The sequence below is a fragment of the Misgurnus anguillicaudatus genome, chromosome 11 (assembly GCF_027580225.2).
Source record: "Misgurnus anguillicaudatus chromosome 11, ASM2758022v2, whole genome shotgun sequence".
NCBI lineage: Eukaryota > Metazoa > Chordata > Actinopteri > Cypriniformes > Cobitidae > Misgurnus > Misgurnus anguillicaudatus.
In genome coordinates, this window is record NC_073347.2 from 7,226,460 (window position 1) to 7,252,466 (window position 26,007).

Consider the following 26,007-nt stretch of genomic DNA (forward strand, 5'->3'; position numbering starts at 1 on the left):
ATTTGCAACATTTCATCGTAGCATTATTACGTTTTTACAGCTACCAAAATTAAAACATTTACAAGTCTTTCATACCATAAAGATTGCTGTATATTTTCCCTTTAACCATTTTATTGATAATGTTACCACCCTAACCCTACCCCAAACCCTTTTTATACAAATGTTTTAAAAATATATAATGTTTTATTTTTATATTATGCAATGTAATGGACAGAAATGTGTTGGTGAATTTTAGTAACAATAATAACAATATAGCATTAAAAGATATTTTATGCCGCTAATACAGTCCTACACAAAACAGTTTATTAAAATCATGTACTGTTAGAAATAAAAAGCAGTTTCACAATAAATGATAATAATGTATGCTTTTTCAAAAGTTCAATTTTTTCAATTTTATTTATATATCGCTTTTCACAATTGGTAATTGTTTCAAAGCAGCTTTATAGAAGCAGTGAAAAGCACACAAAATCGTCAGATAGCACAACACAATACACGATAGCATAAGCAGCTAAATTTGCTGCGGCTATGAATCAACATTATAAGCGAGCGTATTACGAATGTAACGTATAGAAGAGGGTGCTAAGTTAAGCCCAAGAAGGCTGCCTCCCCGGGTTGAAAAACCCCCTAGGAGAAAAAAGTAGTTAAAATGACGATGTGCTGCAGTCGTGGTCCTCTCTGGAGTTTATGAAGTACAAAGAAATATTAAAGTTATTAATCCACCAGAACGTTAATCCAGCTTCTTTCTGTCAAGGCGCGCATTTCAAATTTCTAAAGTACATCAACTAAAAAAAACGACAATTATGTAAATCTGTGAAGTATCACGCATGAGCCAATGAGCGTTTGATATCAGTGCTGTAACGCAATGTGTTGTAAAGCTTCTTAAGGCTCAATATTTAAATTCAAATTAATAAAGAACGCAAAATTTGACGTTTACGGTCACTAATAAAAACTGGGATCAAGATCGCTGGACAGTGGCAGCTGGTTACTTCTCTTCCGAGGGGCGCAAATTCAAAATATTTGTTCATGCGTGTTGCTCGTCATTTCAAAATATGTGTTTGTTGCGTCATAATAACCATGTGCATAATGTCTCTTGTCAAAATATGGCCTACTGCACTAGCGTCGAAAGGATTTATGCTAAACGTGACATTCGTGTTCACAAAATACACGCAAGACACTCCCTTAACAGTAAACTCTGATTACGCATGAGATTATTCGAGTATCTGGCAAACACTAGTGTGTCTTTTATCATAAACCCTTTAGACGCCTCTGCAGCTGGCTCGTATTTTGACATCACATGTCATGCAAGTTTACATGACACGGCGAACATACATTTTGAAATGACAAGCCACACATATGATGGGCTAAATACATGTTGTGACGAGCTTCGCATCGTGCGCCCTCGAAAAAAAGTCACCGGCTGCCACTGTCGCTGGATAAAGGGCTGAATTAGGATCTGTTCCTTGCAATTGTATACATTTTAATGATGTGGATTACAGCGAATTAATAAAATACAAATCTTTTGTGAATTTATGTTGTGTTTTGGTGTAGTTATTGTTGCAAATAATCAACGTGTATTAGCCTAGTCCTGTCAACACGTCAATATTATACGTTTCAGTGTGTATGAAAACATAAGTAAATGTATGTGTATTACAACCACACTTTACATAAAAATGCACACGTATTCTCATGAGATCATGTTGGATAAACTAACCCGAGTCTTTCTGGCACTGTGGGTACCAAAGCCCCCGGTGTTGACCCAGCCCTGCTGCCTTTTGCCCTCTTAAGCAGGCAAAGCCAATCTGATAAGCATGCTTGCTGCTCCTGGCTTAAAAATGTTATTGGTGTTTCCTCTATAGTTTCTGGCTTGCAGTTATGCAAGAACACCCCTGAAAATGACCACGGGATCAGTTCTCTTAAAAGTTCACAAACAATAAAACACATCATGAGAACATTGATGTCACAAATCATACAATACAAAAGCTTGTAAATATGCTGCATTTATTATTTACTTTCCTCAGCAGAAAGGTTAATGAGAGTATGGAGAAGTCATAAAACAATCCTCAATCTTATTATGAGAGCATTTGTGCACGATGGCTTCATGGCCAGGAAACTGGAATGAAATACCGAGCTCTGTCAATAGGCGATCCATAATGACTGCGCTGTTAGACTTTTGCTTTAGAATAATTTAAAAGCTCAGTGATCAATAACTAATCTTGGCTATAGTCAGATGAAATGAAATAAAGTGGTAAATGATGTGGTACGCTGGCATGAGCTACGCTCACACCTTGTTTTGGACAAATCACTCATGACTTATTTCCAAGCCCAGACCGAATCTGCTTTCTGCTGGGTTTTTTACACTTTCTGCGTAGATTTAGTTGGAAAATCTGCTGGAAAAAAGATTGAAACAAAATTAAAATGAAGTTATGGGTAACACAAATCATTAAGGCTGGATTTACACTGCAAATCTTGGTGCCCAATTCTGATTTGTTGCCTGTATCCGATTTTTTGGACGACCCACGTACACCATCTTTTAAATGCGACTCGTATCTGATATCTGCATTTACACTACACACTGCTTACTGTTACTGAAAACAGCCTGATCTCATGGGAATTCCTACGTATTTTACGAGTTGGCTAATTCGTATAAGTTAGTACGAAGTAAATCGTACAAAAACATACAATTATTGAACAATAATAAAACCCTGCCCCTAACCCCAACGTTACGTGGGCGAAAGCAAATTATATAAAACAGACTTATGTGTGGTTATATGAATTAAAGGCGGGGTGCATGATCTCTGAAAGCAAATGCTGACATTTGAAAGCCCCCAAACAAACACGCCCCGACCCCCATAGACTCTGGACCTTCGTTTGATAGAACCTCCCCACACATACGCAACCCAGGCAACGATGTTGGTTAGTAGACACGCCCCTTACTGCTGATTGGCAACAAGTGTGTTTTGGTAGTCGGCCCGAAGTGTTTTTCAAAAATCATGCACCCCGCCTTTAATACGAATTAAAATATAATATGTTTTTTCGTGTACGTACGCCCACGGTCGAAAGCACAGCCTTGCAAAGCATACACTGTAAAAAGTGAAAAGTTGGATCAACTTAAAATTTAACTTTTTTAAATTTTTTAAGTTGATCCAACTTTATACTTTTACAATGTAGTTTATTTGATTCGTATGTGTACACAGACATTCAACCCATGCACATGCATATCCTGGACTGCATATTACATTCTCCTGTACACGTAACCTACGCGTAATAAGTAGGCACAGGGCCGGCGTCAGGGGGAGGCATTCGCGGGCCATGCCCCCCCCCCAATGAGGTTGTTGAGTCCCTACACAGCTTTTTTTTATATATAAAGAATAATTAAAATAAATTAAACATTGAATGTTTCATGATTTCTAATGTAGTAAAATGAGGAAAATATATTTGATATGTGCTTTTATTGATTAAAATGGACCGGTTCTGGTTGGTTGCATTGCGGCGTCTCATGCATCATTGGGTCTTTGGCATGTTGATGTGACTTGGTGCTGGCAGCGTGTTTTTTTGCACCGTTTTATGGATCGTGTAAAATATGATGGATATCAGAAAATTTTAAACGAATCAGCACCGCCTGCTCCATCTGACTTCATGCAAACACACCGGTTGGCGCAAACTCGGAGATTAGAGCCAACAAGGTCGAGGCGGATTTTCAAATCTACAGGACAATGTTTTAAGGAAGTTTAGTGTTCGCACATGCCGCTTTCAGCTTTTTTTTTAAAGGGAAGTTATGCATTGTTTTAATTTACGGAAACTTTAAAAGTGGTTATAGAACTTTAACAGCATATAATTGTCAATCTGTTTTTGTTGCAACGTGATTATATTAATATTAGTTTGTGATCTTCACTGTATACGAGAGATGAGCTGACAGTTTATACCAGTTGTATAAGTGTTCGCTTGCACTATTTGTTGTTTTTATGCCTTGTTTTTGCAAGTTATTGTTGCTGATTGCGTGCCCCCCGTCGGAAGTCGCGTGCCCCCCCTGTTAGTTATGGTCTGGCGCCAGCTCTGAGTAAGCACATTTACAAAAGTCCAGTGGGGTGCTTACACTGTGCACGTACTATTCTGATGACGAAATTCGCGTCAGATGCACTGTTTGTGGACCCTCGTGTATGCGTAAAAACTGAACTATACTTCTAGCTTTAGCCACCTTATGAAATACGTATGAATTCCCATAAGACTTGTTGGAAATAAACACAAAGATGTTTATTAAAGCACCAGTATTGGTGACCTGAAAGCTTAATCTTAATAGCCTAATTTCATGAACAAACAAGATAAGGATGTATCACAATTTGTGAAAGACTGCAAAATTTTATCAGGGTTGTGTGAGTACTGATGCCAGCAGAGTATCAAGTATAGCACCAGTTTGGACGTTTTAGACACGTAATGGAGTCCGGCTGCTTGCATTTATTGGTGCAGGCCCATCTGTAAATGTTTCTGGAGTTTTAGTGCGTAGTATTTAGTGGACACGCTCACAACTGCTTTAAAACAGACCAGTGCTTTGTGCAGTCACCCTGTGCCCTCTGTGACCTCTACCTGCACTGCAGCGCAAACAGAGAAGCAAAAACAGAGAAAAGATGAGAGAGAGAGAGAGAGAGAGAGAGAGAGAGAGAGAGAGAGAGGGGCAAGGGCACTGCTGGGGCGCTGTTAATTCTTCCATATCTAAGCCTCTTTGCTGAGGCTCTCTCTGTCTTCAAAGTCCGAGTCATTAAGGACTAATCCTATCACTCCACCTAATCTGAAGTCGTGGAGTCAGAGTCCAGCTTTCCCTAAAATGGCCTTTGTATGGAGCAAATAGACACGGGTTAACTTTTAGTCAAGAGCATCCCAGAGTGCACCTCTCCTCTCTTAAGCGAGCTCAGATCTTGAGGCTCAATCCTTCCAAAAACTTTAATGGAGTGCCATTAATGATTCTGCCCCTTCTCTTGCCTCTTCACCCCCCACTCCTGTGTGTCGTATGACTCTCGTAGGAATAAAGTCTCGCTCTGATAATGAAATATGCCAGGGTTGTTTTGCAGCATGCGTGGTTGTGAAGATGCAGCGACCTCTGACGTCTCCTGCCGTGGATTTTTGGCCAGGGTTTTAAAGCACAGTTGTCTGCTGGTTGAAACCGTTAAGAGTGCATTGCTGAAATAGTTGAAACCATTTGAATCTCAAGAGCACTGGAGGGAAGTGTTTATAAAGTGTCTTTCTGGGGCTTGTTAGCCAGTGGAGAGAGCGGTCTCGGCTCTGGTGAGCTGGACTGCTTTTGGCAGATATTTACACTACTTGAGAAGATGTGGCGCAATTAAACTCAGCCAAAACTTTTGTAAACATGTTGAGGTAGCCAGGAAATAAATGGTCAAGAAGTGATCCATGCAGATACTATCTTGCCTGGTAGGATGGAAAGGCATTTCGACCCCTACTATTCCTGCTGATGCATTTTAATACATTGTGCATTTTGTTTAATTGTTTTAGTAAATGTTTGAGTGCCACAGTTTAAAAATGTCTTTATTTATTGAAATGAAATTTCCTTAAGTCTGTCAAGAACATGTCTAGCCGACACAATCTCGTGGCTGTTGCAGTTTGTGCGTATTTTCTTATAATCGTACGTTTTGTATAAATACATTTGTATGAATTCATACAACTTAGCCAACTCGTATAATAAGTATGAATTCTTGTGAGATCAGGCTGGTCTGGCTCATATTTTATCCCAAAGTTAAAGGAAATAAACTACTTTCACTGTGAAAAGTTGGATCAACAAAAAAATTTAAATACTTACATTGGAAACACCTAAACAATAAAGGTTTCAACTTAAAATTTTCACTAAAACTAAGTTTTAAGTTTGACTTTTTTAGTTTTTTCCAATTGAAGTATTTTTTTCAAGTTGATTAAACTTTTTACAGTGTATAATAATTTGGTTATTACATTTATTTATTTATATACCTGTATATTTACATATTTGCATACAGAAACTTAAGCCTATTTTAGGACTACAGGTATTTGCATTGCATCTTTCATCACAGTCAATCATACACAGTAAAAAAGTTGGTTCGTTGGTTCAACTTAAAAAAGTAAGTAACCTGGTTGCCTTAATATTTTGACTCAAAAACTGTAAAAATATTGTCAACTAATATTTTTTAACTAAATTTTTTAAGGCAAACTGGAAACTTACTTTTTTAAGATGAAACAACACATTTGTATGCTTCCATTAAATTCTAGAAATGCTTGATCACAATCCAGTATGTAAACATATAAATAAAAGGACACCACAGTTAAGTAAGCAAATGTCGACAATCAAGTTTGTTTGATAAAAATGTACAAAACACAATCTTAAGTTTATTCAAACTAAACATATACACCCACACAGTAAAAAAAAATTGCTGCCTTAAAATTTTTTGTTAAATCAACTCAAATTTACAAGTCATGTCAACTTACAATTATTTATGTTGACAAGAGATGAGTTGGTACAACTTATAAAATGAAGTTGACTTTTTTTCAAGTTATAACAACTCATCTCTAGTCAAGATAAAAAATAGTAAATTGAAATTACTTGTAAATCTGAGTTGATTCAACAAAATATTTTAAGGCAGCAAAGTATTTTTTACAGTGCAAGACTAAAACGGCATATAATATTTTGATGTATATTTAACCATTTAAGTTAAAAGCTGTTGAGAAAATTAAAACTATAACATAAAAAATGTATTCAGTTGGTTTCACCTAAAAAATTTAAGTTATTTCATTTAAAGTGTTTTTCACTTAAATATGTAAGTTGAAACAACTTAACTTTTTAGGTGTTACCAATTTAAGTAATTTTTTAAGTCGATGCCACTTTTCACTTTTTACAGTGTACTTTGATTTTCTTTGCTTAATTTATGAACAACTGAAGTCAGTCGATATTCACAAATAAACTGGGGCCAACTATGATTTGGAATAAAAAATAAATGAATCAAAATATAAGAAATGTGTGTATATTTCAATTATTGTGCATATACACTACAGCTGCAGTACAGTTTTATATTTTAAAATGCTACACATTTTTTCCTGGTCTTATCAAACATTTGCATGCACAGATGTTTTCACGCAAACATGCGTGCTCGCATATCCATAGACGCGCACCCATTCCAGATGATAAAGGCTAGTCTCCGTCTTTCTGCTCTTGTCGTCATCGGAGAACCAAATGTAAACCATGTGTTGTTTAAGTGTAATTATGGTGCTGTAAAGCAACAGAACAACACGAGTGTAGTTTTACTGTGCCGTAAATGCAGGTATGAGTCTTTATCAAGGGATCTCAAGTTGCAGGGATGATGGTCTGGGAACTATGATCCTGCCCATGGAGACAGAAACGGTTCTCACTGCGGCTCCAGAGCCCCCACCCGCGCCAGGCACTACGCCAACACCGAAGGGTCAGGGGTCAGTCTCTAAAATGTTTATGCTCCGGCCCGTGATTTTCAACTCTCCTCGCTATTTTGGTAGGAGCCCCAAATTTCAAAATGACTTCAAATGTGTATTTTTGTTGTCACAGGCTGGAACTTTGAGAGATTGCCGGGGTGTGTTTATGAACACTGTCTACGATGGTCAAGATCAACGGCAACTCTTGTCGTAGTGAATCGGGCAGTTATGGGGAAACTGTTGAACATAATGGAGGTTATATTTGATTTTACTGCATTATAAAATCAACCATTGCTAATGACTTTTTTATTTTACAAAAACAAATCTGCTGCCAGTAAAACTCTACTTTTGTAAGATAATATTTTATAAAACATACGTACCGTACATTCATGACAAAATAAAAACCTGACAAGCTTAATATTTGTCATTCACACTAAAATTGTATTTCTAGTGCTTATATTTCGGTGACTATAACTTTGAATGAAATAAATATCATAGATGTGTCAACAAAGCCACTTAGGATATGCATACACAATCGTTCTTGTAAAACAACGCAATCACGATTCAGGGGCGTAAAACTTTGACAGCTTGTTATCTCTCAGTGACAGACCCCAAATCAGCGCCTCTTACCATCCCAATGTAAATCAGCGGCGTAAAATAAGCAGCGGCTAAATCAGTCAGAGACAGAGAGGCTCTTTGTTGCACGGTGCAGATTAATATCTTAAGCGTGTACCATTGTTCAGAGTTATGTCACCAGTGGCCGTAATGATATCTTAAATTAATGAAGTGATGAAAGTGGTGCGGGAGAGGCCCGTGATTTACAGGATTGCTTTTAGCTGATGCACACTACCATCACTGGAGATAAATCAAGCTCTGGGAGCCGTAGGGGGAAATGAATGGATCTGCACACGGCTTTACAGTTCAATTAGTGAGGCGCAAGGACGCCGGCGCGGTGTAATTCTCCCGGCCAGGTGTTAAGATGAAAGGAGAGGAAAATTGAAGAATGTATTTTCTGGTGATGAGAGAACATCTTAGGTCTTTGCTTGAGTTAACATCTGAGCGTTGTGCGGTCTAAATTGAATTTTTTTCATATAATAGATGTGGCACTAAGCCAGATTCAGTCATTTCAAGGTGAAGCGTGTATTTGCCGGGTAAAAATAATGATGGTTTTCCAACAAGTTTCCAAAACGCTCCTTTAATAGTGATCGTTGGTTGAGTCAGTGCTGTTATGTTGTCAGAATACAGCAAATGTTGAAAACAAATGCTTATCTGTGGTGACTGGACATAGAAATCTTCGGCCACCAACAGCTTTGTTGTTTAAGCCAAATTTTAATGACATTTTATTTTTTGCTTTCTTTAAATGAATAGTCCATTTTCTTAAAAGAAAAATCCAGATAATTTACTCGCCACCATGTCATCCAAAATGTTGATGTCTTTCTTTGTTCAGTCCAGAAGAAATTATGTTTTTTGAAAAAAACATTGCAGGATTTTTCTCATTTTAATGGAATTTAATGGACACCAATACTTAACACTTAACTCAACACGTAAAAGTTTATTTCAACAGAGTTTCAAAGGACTATAAACGATGCCAAACGAGGCATAAGGGTCTTACCTAGCAAAACGATTGCCTCCGGTCCTGAAAGCGTCATCGTGACCTCACGCACTACGTCATGACGTCAAGAGGTAACAGAGGACGAACTCGAAACTCCGCCCCAGTGTTTACAAGTGTGTTGAGTTGTTGTATGTCAAATGATACTAATTAATGTCTTTGTGTCAGTTTATTGTTTACAATGGTCCGCAAATGTGCGTTTTATATATGTAACACGTGACCTCCCTACATCACTACGCATTTACATTAGGTCGCGCTGGACCGGACCTAGACGAAAAGTTGTGGTTTAAAAGTGCATATTTTTTATTTTTCTTGTCAAAAATGACAATCGTTTCGCTAGATAAGACCCTTATGCCTCGTTTGAGATTGTTATATCCTTTGAAACTCAGTTGAAAAAACTGTTACATGTTGAGTTAAGTGTTAAGTGTTGGTGTCCATTAAAGTCCATTAAAATGAGAAAAATACTGCAGTGTTTTCCTCAAAAAACTTCTTCTGGACTGAACAAAGAAAGACATCAACATTTTGGATGGCGTGGTGGTGGGTAGATTGTTTGGATTTTTCTTTTAAGAAAATGGACTATTCCTTTAAGATAAAAACAGAAAATAGAGGAAATATATATACACAAAATTTTCAGCACAAAATGTCTTCTTCAAGTAGAAGTGTGACCTCTCTTGGCATTAAACACATTTTGAACTCTTTTGATGAGCCGGATGTCATTCAATTAGAGTTAAAAGTTAGGATTTCATTTCATTTAGGTTTAATAGGGCTTACAGGTTCCTGTTATTGATCAAGTTTAAGAGTAGATCAGACTATATACTTTACACTTTATCATAACATTTTATACTGTATTATCTGCTTGTATTCAAATGAAAAGACTGAGAAATAATTATATATGCTTATTATTGCAAAAACAACAAATCTAATTGTGGCGTGGTGGCCTAAGACTTTTGCAGAGTAGTGTTTTTCAGCATTTTAACTCACAAAATCAAACATATCATATTTAAAGGATTATTCAATATGATATGAAAGAATAAAGAAAATGGACTAATCCTTTAAACTTGTGTAACAACACAGACTGTATTAAAGAGAAGAGGAATCCCAGTTAGTCCTGATTACTTCCAAGTCGAAATGGCTCCCTAATAAACTGTATGACCTTCATATGCCCCGACCTTCCTTTTACTCTGTTTAAGAGGTAGGCTTAGGTAACTGCTAAGGTAACCGATGCCACTTTCTCAGAAAATCAATAATTAAATTCGGGCGTACGTGGACCGCTGGCCTGCATCTGAACTGGAGTTTTGTTTTCCATCCCCACCCCCCTTGAAAGTGGTCCAGCAGTCTCGTTTCAGATTACTTTAGGCCATGTCAAATCATATAAACTAAACTCGAAAGTTTTCATTCTTCGTTAGTACTTTACTGTAAATTGCAATGACACAATGGGTGTATGGGAATTAACCAAAAATGTTAAATCAAAACAATCAGAAATCTTATGATGTTGCCTGTTTAGCTTTGCGCACATTATGTCAATCATCTAGAGATGCATTCTGGGATGCATCCTAAACTATATTGAAGGAAGGAGTTCATGTGTGCTGAACATTTGCTGGCTTTCACCATCCAGTCCAGTCCTTTGAATTAAAATCGTATACATTTATATATAGTGTAATTCGTAAAATCATTATTTACACTGTTAGACTTGTTATTGTATGCACTGTAAAAAAATTCCGTAGAAATTGCAGCTGGGTTGTCGATAACTTACCGTAGATTTAAATTTATGTTTTTAACTGGCAACATTTTGTTCAAAGTTAAATGAACATTAAACATTTACAAGCCCTTGTCTTTACAGAGTAAAACAAAACAAAAAACAGCATCAAGCAAAACATTCTGGGAAACAAAATCTGAAGAAAAAACAGAAAAAGGTTGATGATCATTTCTGGTTCCCAGAATGCTTTGGATGAGGCTGTTATTGTATAGTTTTATTCTGTAAAGATAAAGACTTGTTAATATTTAAAATTTATTTAACTTTGAACAAACTCTTGCCAGTGAATAACATAAATTTAAATCTACGGTAAATTACCAGCAACCTAGCTGCAATAACATTGTAATTTCAACTGAATTTTTTTACAGTGTGTGGTAACTCTCTGGCCAGTATGATGCCTTTACCGCAGTTCCATTTTACAGTATAATATCCTTACTGTAACCTAGTTTTAAAAAAAATATTGCCTTGAAGGGAAATTAAACCCAGGTCACCTGTGTCATAGGTCCGTAAAACTACCACAGTGCCACAGAGTCACTTAATAAAAGTCACAAAACAAAAAAAATGTTTTTAATTCTTCTTCTTCAAGAAGATACTATATCGTCTTCAAATCTGACGGTCAAGCATTTATCCATAATCCCTTTCTTGTTTCTATCTACAATTCTCAATAAATTATTTACACTGCTGAAAAAAAATCACAATTTGAAATTTGCTTCACTGCTAAAAGCATAACAAATAAAATGTATTTTATTTCATAGATACATTTTATTTTTCCATTTTATATGCTTTTATAACACTGTTTTATTCAACTACAGTAGCACAACTGCTGTTGTTTTACAGCAGTCTACCGCAAATTCAAAACAAACAGTAAATCACTGTAAATTAAATGTTAATACCCATTATGCAATGCATATTACAGTAATAAACTGTAAAAGAAAATGATGGTATTTTACTGGGCATTTTGTGGTAAGTAACTGTAGAAATTACAGTTAAGTCTAACAGTGTAGGATAATAAGAAACTCTGGGAATGTACCTGCATGCATGCTTTTTCACGTGATAATGTTGCAATTATACATTGTTATAACATCAATTCTTAGCTGTCTATTTGCTGTATATGTTTTAAAGGTGTTGCAGTGTCGTAGTTATCACCTAATGTGTGTTTTTTTTATTGAGCTGTTAACTCATTTAACGGGGTGCTGCATGTGACGGTGGTGTAAACTTTGCTCTCATCCAGCACCTTGGTGCAAAACCACATTCCCTGTGGCCCAGCTCTGCACTCCCATTCCCATACCATTTGTTCACAGATGCGATCCCACTTTCCCGTGGCACGAAAGGTTGAGAATTCCTTTGCTGGTAAACCCTGTTTGCGTGAGCTGTTTTGCATTTGAAAAAATCTCCTACCGTTATTTAGATCTCTTCTGTGAAATGTAGCACATACTTTCATTCAAAAGTTGAATTCTGTTTATTTAAATACGATAAATTGTTGTAAATCTGATTGGAGATTATCACACACGTGGCTAGCGATGGCCAAGCAAACGCTTGCCGGCCTGTTTGGCCTTGAAGCACCTCTCTTTCTTTCTGGTTTAAGTTTCCTTTAGGGACTCCGTGAGACCCACAGCGTCAGACCCCATTCAGTCTATTGTTAATGGAGAGCGTCTACAATCAAAGTGTGGAGTGTTTGGGTCAGGAGCCTTAGTGATTGTGGCCTACCCCAGGGCAAAAGCACGGCCCCTGGGGACACAAGCCCAGCAACCTCCTTTACATCGTAGGGCTATGAGGTCCAGCCTGGGGACTCGAGGGCTTCATGAGCTAATGAGCAACTCCAAAAATATTTTCTTGATTGATTGTGCGGTTGACTTGAAGGTTACTTATTTCTCTTTGTGATCCACAGGGCAGCTTTAATTGTTTTACTATTAAACTAAATTTGGGGTTGTAAGTTACATTGATATTTTCACTTGTATGACTTGGTGATCTAGATGTTGGGATTAGATAAAGTCATGTTCGTACCTCCTGCAGTATGCATCAATCCAGCAGTAAATATTAAAATTGTTAGCTTAAAGCCAAAAAGCGGCATGTATGCTAGTTTTTAAAAGCTGAACAAAAACCCAACATTTTCTTTAAAAAAATTTGTTGGTTAATCCTAGGACTATATTAACAAATATAAACAGGTTAATTAAGTGAAGACCGTTTTTATATCACCAGACAAACCAGTCCATGCTCACATTTTACCTGGGATAGGATTAGGGGACTGTATATCCCATTAGTGCAGTATGCAAAATAACATCTCTGAATGTGAGAAGGAAGGCGTGATGAAGTAGTACATGAAGTCTGCTGGTCCTAATTTTGAGACACCCCCTTGGCGTGTAAGGACGGGGCAGCTCTTAAGAGTTCATTAGGGTGTGCTGGCACGCTGAGCCCAGACCCAGCTCTCCGTGTCCTTGCAAGAATATATGGGGCTTCACACGTCCTCCGCTCTTTCGCTCCATTGCTGTCTCCAACCTCCGCCGTATCACCCCCACTCCATTTCTTCCTCTTCTCCCAGTCTCTCAAAGGTGCTGATCAATTCACAGCCTCCTCCTGAGGTGTGAGACTCATCCCTGCACCTTGTGATTGGCTCAGGCGCACAAACCCTCTGCCGCTCGCTTTTCTTCGCTCTTTACCCCTATCACTAGCTCTCATCCAGGGCAGCGGCCTGCTCTTTTCACCTCTGGGCTGCCAGCCGGTGCTCCGTACACCGCAAAATCGGCCAGGGTTCGGTCAAATGAAATCACAGTAATCAAACTCTCCCCCTCTCCCTCTCACTTTCTCCCCCTCTCTCGTGGCTCTGAGCCCATTAGCACACCTGAAATAATAACTCAAGTGACAAATGTTTTGGCACTTATAGCTGATAGACCAAGAGAAAGGGTGGGAGAGAGCACACCTTGCTCTTAGAGATTTAGACACGGTATTTTCCAATCCCAAATGCGTCAACACTGAAAACTGACAAATTCAGGAATAATCTTGAATGTGAAAATTGTAAAGCCTGATGTTAATAAAAAAAGAAACAGATTTGGGGACAGTATTTTTCTTCTTTAGTTTTTTTAATAAAATCTTTCAGACATTTACAGTGAATTCACATCAGTTTTATTGATCTCATTGACACAAGACACATGCTTCATTATGCTTCATTATGCTTTACTGCCAAGCCTTTGTAATTGCATAAAAAGGTGTGAAATGCATTTTTTAAAGTAAAATTAAATAATGAACCATAATAAATACAAGTATAGTTGTTTTAACAAATAAAACAGTAAATAATTTAAATTACATTTAGTTTATAGTTTTATCATGCTTTTAAAATATTGTTAAAATGCTTCATAAAATGTTTGTTTTCTTAACATTCTTAATCAATTTAGGCGCTATGGCCGAAAAATAAAAGGCAAAACTGAAAGAGGTCAACGGGCATTTTTTAGATTTATTTATTTATTTAGATTTAAAACTTCTAGAAATAAAAATGTCTAGATTTTAATATTTTAACGATATTGACATCTAACTAAACTTGTAGTTTTAATTATTTATTAGTAAATACACGGTATCCGACACGACATAATTAAATAATAATATCAGTGTAACATAATTGGTTATTTTAACAATTATTTTAAAGTAAAGCCGCATTGATGCTGTAATTCGCCTATTTTGTACATTTTATAAAAGTAGTTACGGCTCTCATTAAAACATAAAGAAGGAAAATTCTGTATGTATCCAGTAGAAGGCGCACATGATCAAGCATACAGGTCACTGAAAGTCTTCACATATGAAAATATGTTTTTTTTCAGTAGTTTACATTATTTTAAATGCAATAGACCTGCATTGAGTTACTTGCTTAATAATGTTTTTTTGCAAATTAAATAAAAATAAAACAAAATAATAACAAGTAACAAAATAAAGGCAAACAAAATAAAATCACAAAGTGAAATCAAACGTACGTTGTTTTTTTTTTATTAAGATTATATTGTGCAAAAATTAGTAGTAGTAAAACAAATTACTCATTGTCAAAATAGCGCTTTATTTTTACCGATTTAACTAATAACAATCCAGTAAATTAAAACATTATTGTAACTTTACCTCTAGCATAATATTTATGTTAAGACGTCGTTTTAGTCTCCGATTAACTGTGATTATAAATTGACGGCCGCAATTAGATCCGTGGTTAATTTACGTAATCTTTATAATTTATCAGAAAAGTTTCTTGTTTAGTTTAGCAATGTCATACTATACATATATATATTCTTTGTCTTAAATTCATGATGCGTTTATAGTTCCAAGATCAATTTTAGCCTTTTAACTAAACCTTTTTATAACGTAATAACAAATATCCTAATAATTCTCTAATTTTATGTTATATAAGTGCAGAATAAAGACGCAGTAGACAACTGCACAGTTTAAGATAATGCAAACGTAAGTTGCTAAACGAATGTTTAAATATATATATAAACATTAAGTTACTTGATAAGTACTTTAAACATGTTAACAGAGCATTATATCCACGCAGTTGCTAGATCAAGAAAAGTTAATAGCGTACTGTGTTATCCCAGTGCGTCTTACCCATTCCCGATAGTCTTGTAAGTTTCAGGCAGTTGTCAGAGGTGGAGAAGGCAGGGTTCACTGCAGACTGGCCCCTGTTTTGAGATTGCTGCGGGGGGATATAAAGGATGACCTCCGTTTGACTTCTTTAGCACAGCCGCTTGTTTCTTTCAATGGCAATTTTGGTAGAAAAAAAGATTCAAATGAATAACAAATATTGAATTGAAAAATTGTTAATATTCTTATAAACACCCAAATAATACATTTGGATATTTGAGACTTGAGTAAAACTAAAATTATTTTCTGTTTACACGGTTTGCCTTAAGAGACGAATTATTTTAGAGGCCGCTATAAATAGTTTAACATATTGTAGGCTAAACAGTGTACTCTATATTACTAATAACAATTTTTGAAAATTAAAATAATACCACAGACACACATTTGCAACATATAAACCATGCTGCGCAGTTCTACAAACGATGCACGTGCTGCAAAACAAATGCCTATTTTATCTTTAAATGCATCTATAAAGAATATGACTCACTCACGTTCTCATTTTATGTCGAGATGCTGGCATGTCTTTCTAAGCTCAATTTATCCGAAATGATGGTATTAACTCACTGATGCGTGTTGCAGTCTGCTGACCCTCACTAAAAGGCAACCTAAGCAGTGAAAGTCCATGCCCTCATTGTGCTGTATAACGTCCTTTTATAGATGCTAATTGAAGGAACTTAATTACTTTATAATGCTATTCTGGTACTGTGACAGCAGTTAAGCGTTTGGGTAAGCACGGCTTTCAAGTCATCCCGTTTGGTTCGCACATAATTGAGACAGACGCAAAACTAATGTTGAGATTACAAACATCATTAAAAACAATGCGTTAACTTCACAAATAAATATAGCATAATATATTGGTTACAAAATACACTCGTGTTTAAATGTTATTCGTTTATGTTCCGTCGGTAATATTAGTTTTTGATCAACACATTTTTTGTAACAGTATAGCAAGTATTTTCAAAGAAAGAACATAGCCCACTTACCATTTCGCGCATGCATGCACGTTTATCTGTATGTAAGGAGTTGGGTTAGTTATGTATCTGTTGCATGCATCCTCCTTTCATTTGTGTTTAAGTCCAAATCAGATCCCACACCCGTGCAGCGCGCACCCTTCGTTTGCCGAGCGCTTTGGGGATTTGATAGTAATTTCATGCCTGTAAATGTGCGCGACGGATCCTGCCGCTGCTTTTGCGCGGAAGCCGAGGGTTGTGTGATAAGACACTGATCCTTCCATTAATCGTTTCTGATCGATGACAGATGCACATCAGACACACTTCATACACCTTGTCCCCGGGTCGATTGTATTGCCCACAGTTGTGCAATGTATGTTTGAAGCAACTTATTCAGCTTTAATTTTAGTTTATGTGGGGTGTGTATTATATATGTATTATATGCTAACAGCATGTCTGTGAAAGTAGAAAGGTACTTTTAATTAGGGAGATGTTTCTTGAAATCGACCAGAACACAATATTCACTTCTCCAAATTGTCAGAACTAAAAGGAAAGCAATGGACATCACTTTACTGACTATTGGACCTTTAGGTAACTGTAATGCTTGGGAAAAGTTTAATTTACGCCTTGGAATTAACAGTAAGTTAGTAAGTTACTGTAATGGCCAAATTATGTTGGCACCTTGTAAAATAAAATCTTAAATTTGAACGTGTATTTAATATAGGTGACAATTATTCAATAAACAGTTTTTCATAATTAAAGAGTTCACACCTTGTATTTGTGTGTGTTCTGTGTGTTTCAGTAGAATAGAAAGAGGGTTTTTAACAAAACAATTCTAACATTTTCCTCCAGATTAAAATATTTTATTCCAGCTTTTCTTCATTTATGGCTGCGTATCGAGTGATAAATTAATGATTGATCATTCTTTTAACCAATAGACTGCGCGGTTCTATGTAGTACGCTTTCATTGGACACTGCACCAAACTCCTTAGATCCTACAGTAAGTGGATGAGTCCATTCTCAAACGACGGGGGTGTTTTGGCGCGTAGCGCGCAGCGCACACAACACTGCTGATGTGCAGCATATGCTGTCCCTAAATAAAGATGTTTTGCTGAATGATTCTGTGAAATGTTAGCGGTATAAACGTATGAAACATATCTCATAGTTGGTTGTTAGCGTTGCAAGGCTAGCGCGCAATACAGAAGTGTATAGGAAAACTTAATTACGCACCTTGGTTGAAGTTTCCAAGTTTGTTGGCTGTTGTAATTGATGTTTTCATGAACTCATTAATGAAGCTAAACAATAACGCAAACAATGATAAAATTGACATGATTCTAAACATTCCCAGCTACCTTCAGATAATTATTAGTCCATCCTCGTGTGGTTGTAAAGTTGAATGCATTGTTATTATGCGTAGTTACATTGTGTTTATATGTTTTATGTCATGTATAAATGTTCAACGCAGTCTGTCGTGCAGAAAATATGAAAAGCGTAATGTGATCTCTGCGTTATACTGTACCTCGAATCGCGGTACTGATGTGCGCTTTCCTGCGTCTGACAAATTTCACCCCCCACTCCCCTGCATTGGCAGGAACTTGATGTGGCCCATCCCATTGTGTAAGACGCGACCTGTTATGGCCACCACTACTTCCGGGTTTCAGCAGTCTGGTCCAGATTCAGTTGCTGAGCCGCGTTCAACACACACTCATTGTACACAAACGGGGAAAGGCAGATCGCAGCATCGATCGTGGCTCCTTTAAGAAAAACTAAGCCAGAATTATCAGCCCACCTCCTCTTGATCTCATTTAGAAGCTATTGCATAAAAAATCAACTCAGGAGACGAGAGTGATCAAAGAAACGAGAGAGAGCTTCATTTTTGTGCATTTGAGTAGTATTATCGTTAGGGGTGCTAACCAGTGGAAGCGCGCAGAGGATCATCATTCATTCAGCACTTTGACAAGCTCGCGTTTGATTGATTGACAGCCGGAGTGGCAAAAAGCCATGAGATTTGCTAGTTTTGTTTAAGGGGGTATTTTCATACTGCTGTGGAAAAGAAGATTTCGCTCGATCTTTGTCGCTGTCCAGGGGAAAGAAAGCGGAGGAGCTATCGCTGAACGCGTCTGGCTGAACTTGTGGTGAAGGACTGGCTTCATCGCTCGCTTGAAAGAAGCATTTGGATTTTTGGGGAAAACACATCCCACGTTTGGAATTTGCGTGTTTATTTCTTATTCACCCTGGCCTCGTAGGGGATTTATTTTTAATTCAAGGAAGACGAGGGAGTGTGGAGGGCGATGGCGCAGAGGTACGTATCCCGAAAAGTTTCTGCGACTCCGTATGTTGTTGAATGCAGTTGGAAATACTGAGACGTGGCCGATGACAGTCTCGCAGTCAAACGTTTTCTTTTGCTTGCCAGTTCAAAACGTTTCTTTCTTTTCCTTTATATATTATATTTGATCAAATCGCTCGCTGACATGCATGTCTATTTGAGTAGTGTCTGACTTGGAGTTTTGAGACTAACATTTTTGTTTAATTAAATACTCTTATATTAGTCATGACATGCCGTCATCCAAAAGTTAGACGGGAAGCAGTTTTATGCTTTTTACCACTTTTACTTTACGCACCAAATTTATTTAGCAACGTTTCTGATCTCTTATCAAAGCCGTAGCTACTTTTTTTTTTTAAAAAAGGTAAACTTTCACAACTTCCAAGATACTGTATTTTAACACATCGTGCAGAATATATCAATAGGCAGCAAATTCAACTGACCTTTAGTATTTCTGTCTTCGCTAGATAATAGTCTTTCTGCACCATTGCAATGAAACGTGAATGTGCAAGGGGACTTGTAAAGTTGACATTTACTGGTTGGCCACTTTTTCTTTGCTTTTGTAATCAAATGTAAACAACCAGAAACTAGATTTCATAGCAACCCACCGACCTTTTGCTTTTGATGGTGCAACTACAGCAGCACCCTGCTGTCTTGCTTGCACCTTGATAGTTTTAGAGTTTAAATGATAATTTCTTCTCATTACACTTTCCCTGCTATATTATGTCATCACAGTGATTATTGTCACCATAAATTATTTTAAAGAGACTGGCCAAAATGTTTGTTTTAACACGTGGGCTGTATGTGAATTTTTATTTAAATTAAATTAGAGTAAAACTGTGTGCATATTATAAATTTTGCATATATGTTAATAGTCTCCTAACAATCATAGTTTCCTAACAATATAATTTAACATGCTACTACATGCTTATATGATATTCCCTATAAGTTTGGGAAAATAAAGATACACTTAATGAAATGTGGCACAACAGCATACTTGACACTGTAGCTGTGTGATATTTCAAAGCTGTATCTCAATGTGAATGTGTCCGACGCTGTATTTAGTCTAACCAACTCCAGTCAGAATTTAAAAGCATATTATACTTTTTAACATTAAATAAATCGTGTATTTGCGCAGAACGTTAGAAGATCAACGCAGTTCGCATGCAAATGTAGCAATACTGTTTTCATTTTTGGAGAACTCATATTTTTAGTCGAAGGCCGAAATCTTTAGTACATCTACTCTCGATCTAGCTACTTCTAATAATTTATTTTGTTTAGGCTTTTTATTGATTTGTTCTGTGTGAGATTAAAGTGACAACATGGACATGTTGCCCTTCGTGTGTGTGCAGTACGAAGATATACCCCACTATGGGATGGACGGAGTAGGAATCCCGAGCACGATGTACGGAGACCCGCACGGCCCCAGATCCATGCAGGCTGTTCACCTGAATCACGGGCCGCAGCTTCACTCCCACCAGTACCCGCACACCGCCCACGCCAACGCCATGCCGCCCAGCATGGGCTCATCAGTCAATGACGCCCTAAAAAGAGATAAAGACGCCATTTACGGGTACGTGTGGATGGCCAAAACATATTTCATGATTTACTTTTTTAATAACACATTATTTGACCCGTGGTAAAAAAATAAGCACATGCTGAGAAGTTTAACTTCAGGCGGCTTGAATGATTCTTCTTTTTCTCTATATATTTTATCTACATTTATAATTGTGTTTAGTTTCAGGCTTGTTTTTATGTTTGTTTAGCCTTTCGTGTTATGAGACATAATATCTTCTCTGTAGTTTAAAAAATATTTAACATTATTTAACCTTTAAAACTTTTCTAATGAAATGTATAAATACTGTAGATCTAATTTCCCCCGTTAAACTTGCAGTACTTTCAATTAAACTTAGAAACTAAAATCTAATTGATTGTACATAAAGTTTATTCAAGTGTAAAATACTATACACTGTTTAGACAAAATGACACCGCCCTGGTGAAAATTATTCTAAAAACTTTTCTAGCGCTACACAGAATATATTCAACATGTGTGATGTGTTCATAAAATATGAAAATATATATCTTGATGTACTAGTTCCCTATTTTCCGCAGTTGTTTAAAAAATGCCTAGCATACAAAAACTGCTGGATCATAGTTTACATCAAAACGCAGTATATAAATGCTGTTGCCGATCAAAACAGCAATTTAGTAACAAAAGAAGGCCATAGAAGGTACTCTCATTTATTATGGATTAGATAAGTCCCTAAACATTTACACAAGAGATACACTGAGTAAGTGAACCGTGGGTAAATTGCATGTTTGGCCTAGACTGAACATGAGCAATTCTAAGTTGAGCTAAACTCATAGCCCACTGACGGTTGTTTTTACTAATATGTACTAAATAACAATTTGCATATTAAACAATATTAAGCGCAACTAATAAAGATGAACGGCGTAAAGTATGTATTAAGTATTCCTTAACCATATTATCGAGGCGCTAATGATTTTTTACATTAAGTCAAATATGTTAATTAAATATGAACTTTTGTTATAACGTGTTTATAACCGACCATGAGTAGTTTATTGCTATGTGTTAATTAAAATTTTCATCTGTCGTTTATGTTTTTATTCCAGGCACCCTCTGTTCCCACTTCTAGCACTGATTTTTGAGAAATGTGAATTAGCCACTTGCACACCTAGAGAGCCCGGTGTGGCTGGAGGCGATGTGTGTTCGTCAGAGTCTTTCAATGAGGATATAGCAGTGTTTGCAAAACAGGTCAGAGAGTTTTATTGCGTAGAAAGTTTTTGCATAGTTTTACTGCTGCATTGTTTTTGCGTTGACGTTGTACGTTTATATCATAAAAATGCTTTACTTAGTGTATTTAAATAACTTGTTTTATTTTTTCTCCTGACAACTTGGAATTATTTACACGCATATGATCTCAGATTCGTGCAGAAAAGCCGCTATTTTCATCAAATCCTGAGCTGGATAATTTGGTGAGTGCAAAATTATTACAAATAGTTTGCGATGTATTTGCCTGTGTTGCAGTTTGTTAGAGCCGCTTTTTCAATCAAAACTTTTTAAAAGATTTAAAGATTGGGCTTCCAATGGTCTTTTATTTGCTCTTTGCCAAAGTTTTGTGCAAATTATTGTTTAGTATTACTGATGTTATTTTGACGTGTCACCCGTGTTCAAAGCACATATACAGTCGATAAAACATAGACTGAAGTGATAATTGTTTCATAAATTATATATTATCTGACTTAATAGCAATGTTTGTCTCGATATAGAGACAATGCTTGTCTCATAAATCACACTGAATGTCAATTACTTATTTTATTTGTAATTGCCGTAAGTTTATTTGAACCTCAACATTCATAGTAAGCATTTTTTCTTTCTTTTTTAAATTTTCAGATGATACAAGCCATTCAAGTTTTACGGTTTCATCTTTTGGAGCTCGAAAAGGTAATTTTTTTTTACCTCAACTGGCCGATTCTTTTTTTCAAACCTGTGAGGCTCATCTACATAAATGTATTTTCCTAGTCTTTTGTAATTAGTGTCAAAATCAATCATGCTGCCTATTTCTCCCCGAGTTTAATTACAATGCAACATGCTACGACGGGCACAGATATTTCATAGCGATAATTTCACGGTTTCTCTGCTTCGCCTCTTGTTATATTTTATGTAGGCCTAGTTGATTATATTTTGTATTACATTTATTTCACAATATTGACAATCGATTGTTATTGCCTAAATTTAGTCGCCCATGTTGATTGCACATTTTGCGCGCTTATCTGTTATCAGCAATACACTTTGGTGGAATTTTATCAACACCTGTTTCCAGGACAAGAGAGGGCCTATCAAGTGATTTATCACAAAACCATATAGCTTTACAGTTTTGAATACACAGTATAACCAATGGCTACAAGTCTCCCGTATTTGCATGAAGCTCTATGGTTATGTGTGCTAAAATAATTCGGCAACGCGCTAGTTTGAGGATTCAGCCATAAATGCAGAAATCTCCCCTAAAGTCACCGAATGTCCTAAGAGGCCATATGATTCCTTGTAAAGAGGTGGTAATGAAATAACTAGACGAAATTAAACAGTTTACCTTAAATGTCAGTCAAGCAGGTCATCTCTCTAATGGCCACAACCCCGGGAGCAGATGAATTTAACACGGGTGTTGAATACGGTGTAGCCCGCGAGTCGTCTTGTCAGTGTCAATTTTCTGCGATATCTCTATTTTGAGAGAGAGTAAAGTTATTTCACATTCTGGATGCGTTTGATAGCTATCAGAGAATGCCATTGGGAAAGGTTTTCCATGTCAATAGCAGTTCTGTATGCACTTGTCAACTCGCTGTGATGACCCTTTGTGATTTTTTCCTCCCTGCTTCCCTTTGCATCTATAGGTACATGAACTTTGTGACAATTTCTGTCATCGGTACATCAGCTGTTTGAAGGGCAAGATGCCCATCGACTTGGTTATAGACGACAGAGAAGGAGGATCAAAATCAGACAGTGAAGAAATTACAAGATCATCGGGGCCCCTTGATCAGGTACGTGAAGGAGTCAATTTCTTTTCTGGCTATTCAGATCGTCTTTTGGGTCACTTTCTCTGCCTCGCAGTTATTTGCATATGATTAAGGCTTTTAAATTCCATCGGATTGAAAATTTTTGAATAATATGGCCCATTATTGCTTCATTAAGGTTTGATCCCGGAACTGACCCGAGGAGATTAGCTCGTGAAAGCATTGCCATAAACTTGACCTGTTTCTTGTCGATTTTAATTTAGTCCTTTCCCACTTCTTTTCTCTCGCCTGCTTTTTAATCAAACGAAATGGTTGGACTGTCTGTGGTATTTGTTACTTTTAGAGTAAATGAAGACGCATCTATAGCAGACTTCTTTTTGGGTTTGGTGCTTTGTTTTTTCTGCTGTTGTTTAAGCTTCATTAGTTGCCTTGTCAGTGTTTTCCTCAGCCGAGAGCGCGCATTAGTTATGCGCAGCATTCTATGCCAGACGCTTTGAATAGCATAACCAATGCGCTCTCGTCTAGCACTGTACCACACCGTTTTCTGTATGTTTAGGGAAAACTATGTAATTCCGTGCCTATGTGACGTTTACATTATGCGGCAGCTTGTGTTGGAGATTTTTATGGTGGTTTAATTTTACGCGTTCAATATTTCACGAAACAGATATTTAAAAAAAAAAAACTTTTAGTTTTTTTTTTTAATTGACAATATTAATCACGGAACAGACACTGGTTAAGAAAAAACTAAGTGGTCATATTAAGAGGATTTGTAGATTCACCAGCATTAAGCGTAATGAAGCGATTAGGCTAAATAATTTAAATCCGTCATCTTCCATATGGCTGAGTGATTGAATAAAGCATTGACCAGTTGTAGCTTTCCAATGAGTGCGTCGGTCAACAGCTTAATATGAGAGAGAGAGAAAATTCAGTCCCATTCATTACCAAACAGGGACTCCAATAAAACGACCTTTGGCTGCCTTACTCTCTTCTATCTCGGCTGTATTAATGATTATGTTAATGAGCGGATCTGCACTGATAATAGGCCTATATGCCCATTTCAAAGGCAGCGTTAAATAGCAATTGTGTTTATAAGTTTAACAAACTCTGTCGGACGGCACTTTCTTGAATAGATGAATTCTTGAACAAAAAGAATTTAAGCGAGAGAAATAAATTAGGCTTATATGAAGACCCATGGGGTACGTAGGTATATAACTTGATAAGAGCAATTTATGCTTTGCTCGAGGGCACGAATTCAGATCTTTAATTGACTTTAAGATGAAGACATGTCCTATATTTTTCCCGATGAAGTCTGACGCCTAAATATCAGGCTAGTATTAGGTGTTTACATCTTCATAAAAAGTCCGATTCCCTAATGTACGCTCACCAACTTTTTAAAAGTTGGCTAATGCAGACTGAAATAAAATTATATATAATTATATATTTTATAATTATACAGTTGGGTTGACTTGTACTTACTTGTACAGTATGTAGCAAAAACAGCTTTAAAGTTTAATTCCATTTTAAAATGTAAAAATCGAAAATAAAATTTAGTTTACAAAAAAGTTAACTCCACCAAGCATTTAACTTTAGGCACCATACGCATTTTACATCTCATATTTTTGTGACTACACTGTGTGGTGACATCCCTAACGAATTTGCGTCGCTCGTGCATTATCTCGTTCCATATGTATTTTTAATATATGCCCTCGGGCATAAAGTTGAATTGGACTGGGAAAAAATCTCCTTTGTGCAAATTCTCAGCAATTTTAACAAGAGGGAGAAGGCGGTTCATTTGTTCAGAGGCCAATTTATTCCAGCAAGAATACAGCAGCTTAAAAAAAATCAGAAATATACATAGAATTGATTAAACTCTTTTGTGTTTTCGTCGTCCGGGCACCCAAGCATCGTATCAATAATAACTCAACTCCAGCTTAGCATTGTTTTGCAAGTATAGAGAGGACAGAAAAAGGGGCAGAGCTCAGGGGTGAAAAAGTCAGTCTCTCTCTCACTCACACACACACGCGCGCGCGCGCTCACACACACATGCACTCTCTCTCTCTCTCTCTCTCTCTCTCTCTCTCTCTCTCTCTCTCTCGTGTGAATGCGGCCCAGCCAGTTTGGATTCGCGTTGTTTTTCTCGTAGGCTGAGCTGATAAACGCGAGGCCATATGAGCCTCAGGTGCCATACGAGCGGAGGGACTAGTTAGCAACTAGTTAACCCTTTCCCTACGGACTTCATTTGTTTAACTTGTTTACATTTTAGTGTCAGTCATTTTGCATTCTAGTTTCATTATTACAGTAATAAGAATAACAATATGTAGAGGCAGTTTCACAAAACAAATAAATCCATTTATTGCTTGCAATTGATTCCTTATGCATGCATGCAAAAATGAGCAGTATATGTAAAGTGTGATATTACTTTTTTCATATTAGACTTGAAAGATCTAAAATTTCTTGTAGAAATTATTTAATCGATTTTGATACAAAACGGCTTATTGATGTGTTAATTTTTTATTTATGTATATTTATTGCCTTTTTTGTTCGTCGACTCTGATTTGTTTTTCTATTGGTTGGCTCTTGGTGATTTCATGACGTCTTTGCTCGCCTTGGACGTAAGGAGTCTGAGGACATTTCCATACACAGTTGTGTTTAATTGCAGAGAGACGCTGCCATTTGCTAATAAGGTCAACGCCATGAAACCTCTGCAGTGCTCAAGACTGCACTTCTCCAGGGCTCTTTAGTTTATTCTTTGCGGCCTGAAGAGGGTTTGAAATAATTGAAATGCTGAATAGTTTCTCTGTCTGCAGTTTCC

At 36.8% G+C, this 26,007-nt stretch overlaps 1 protein-coding gene across 7 annotated transcripts in view; it reads left to right on the top strand.

Annotated features, from left to right (window-relative positions):
• The window catches only part of meis1b (Meis homeobox 1 b), a 266,383-nt gene that overhangs the window by 191,033 nt on the left and 49,343 nt on the right, over positions 1–26,007 (top strand). For 5 of the 7 annotated variants that reach the window (XM_073872930.1, XM_073872933.1, XM_073872934.1 and 2 more), the window contains 5 exons: positions 20,018–20,238; positions 21,300–21,441; positions 21,612–21,662; positions 22,081–22,131; positions 23,076–23,222. In XM_073872930.1, coding sequence (XP_073729031.1) covers positions 20,042–20,238; positions 21,300–21,441; positions 21,612–21,662; positions 22,081–22,131; positions 23,076–23,222 — 588 coding nt within the window. In that variant the 5' untranslated portion in view covers positions 20,018–20,041. Of the gene's footprint in view, positions 1–7,567; positions 7,672–18,021; positions 18,645–20,016; positions 20,239–21,299; positions 21,442–21,611; positions 21,663–22,080; positions 22,132–23,075; positions 23,223–26,007 lie in introns of those variants that run through there. The other 2 variants (XM_073872928.1, XM_073872929.1) reach the window with 2 other exon arrangements.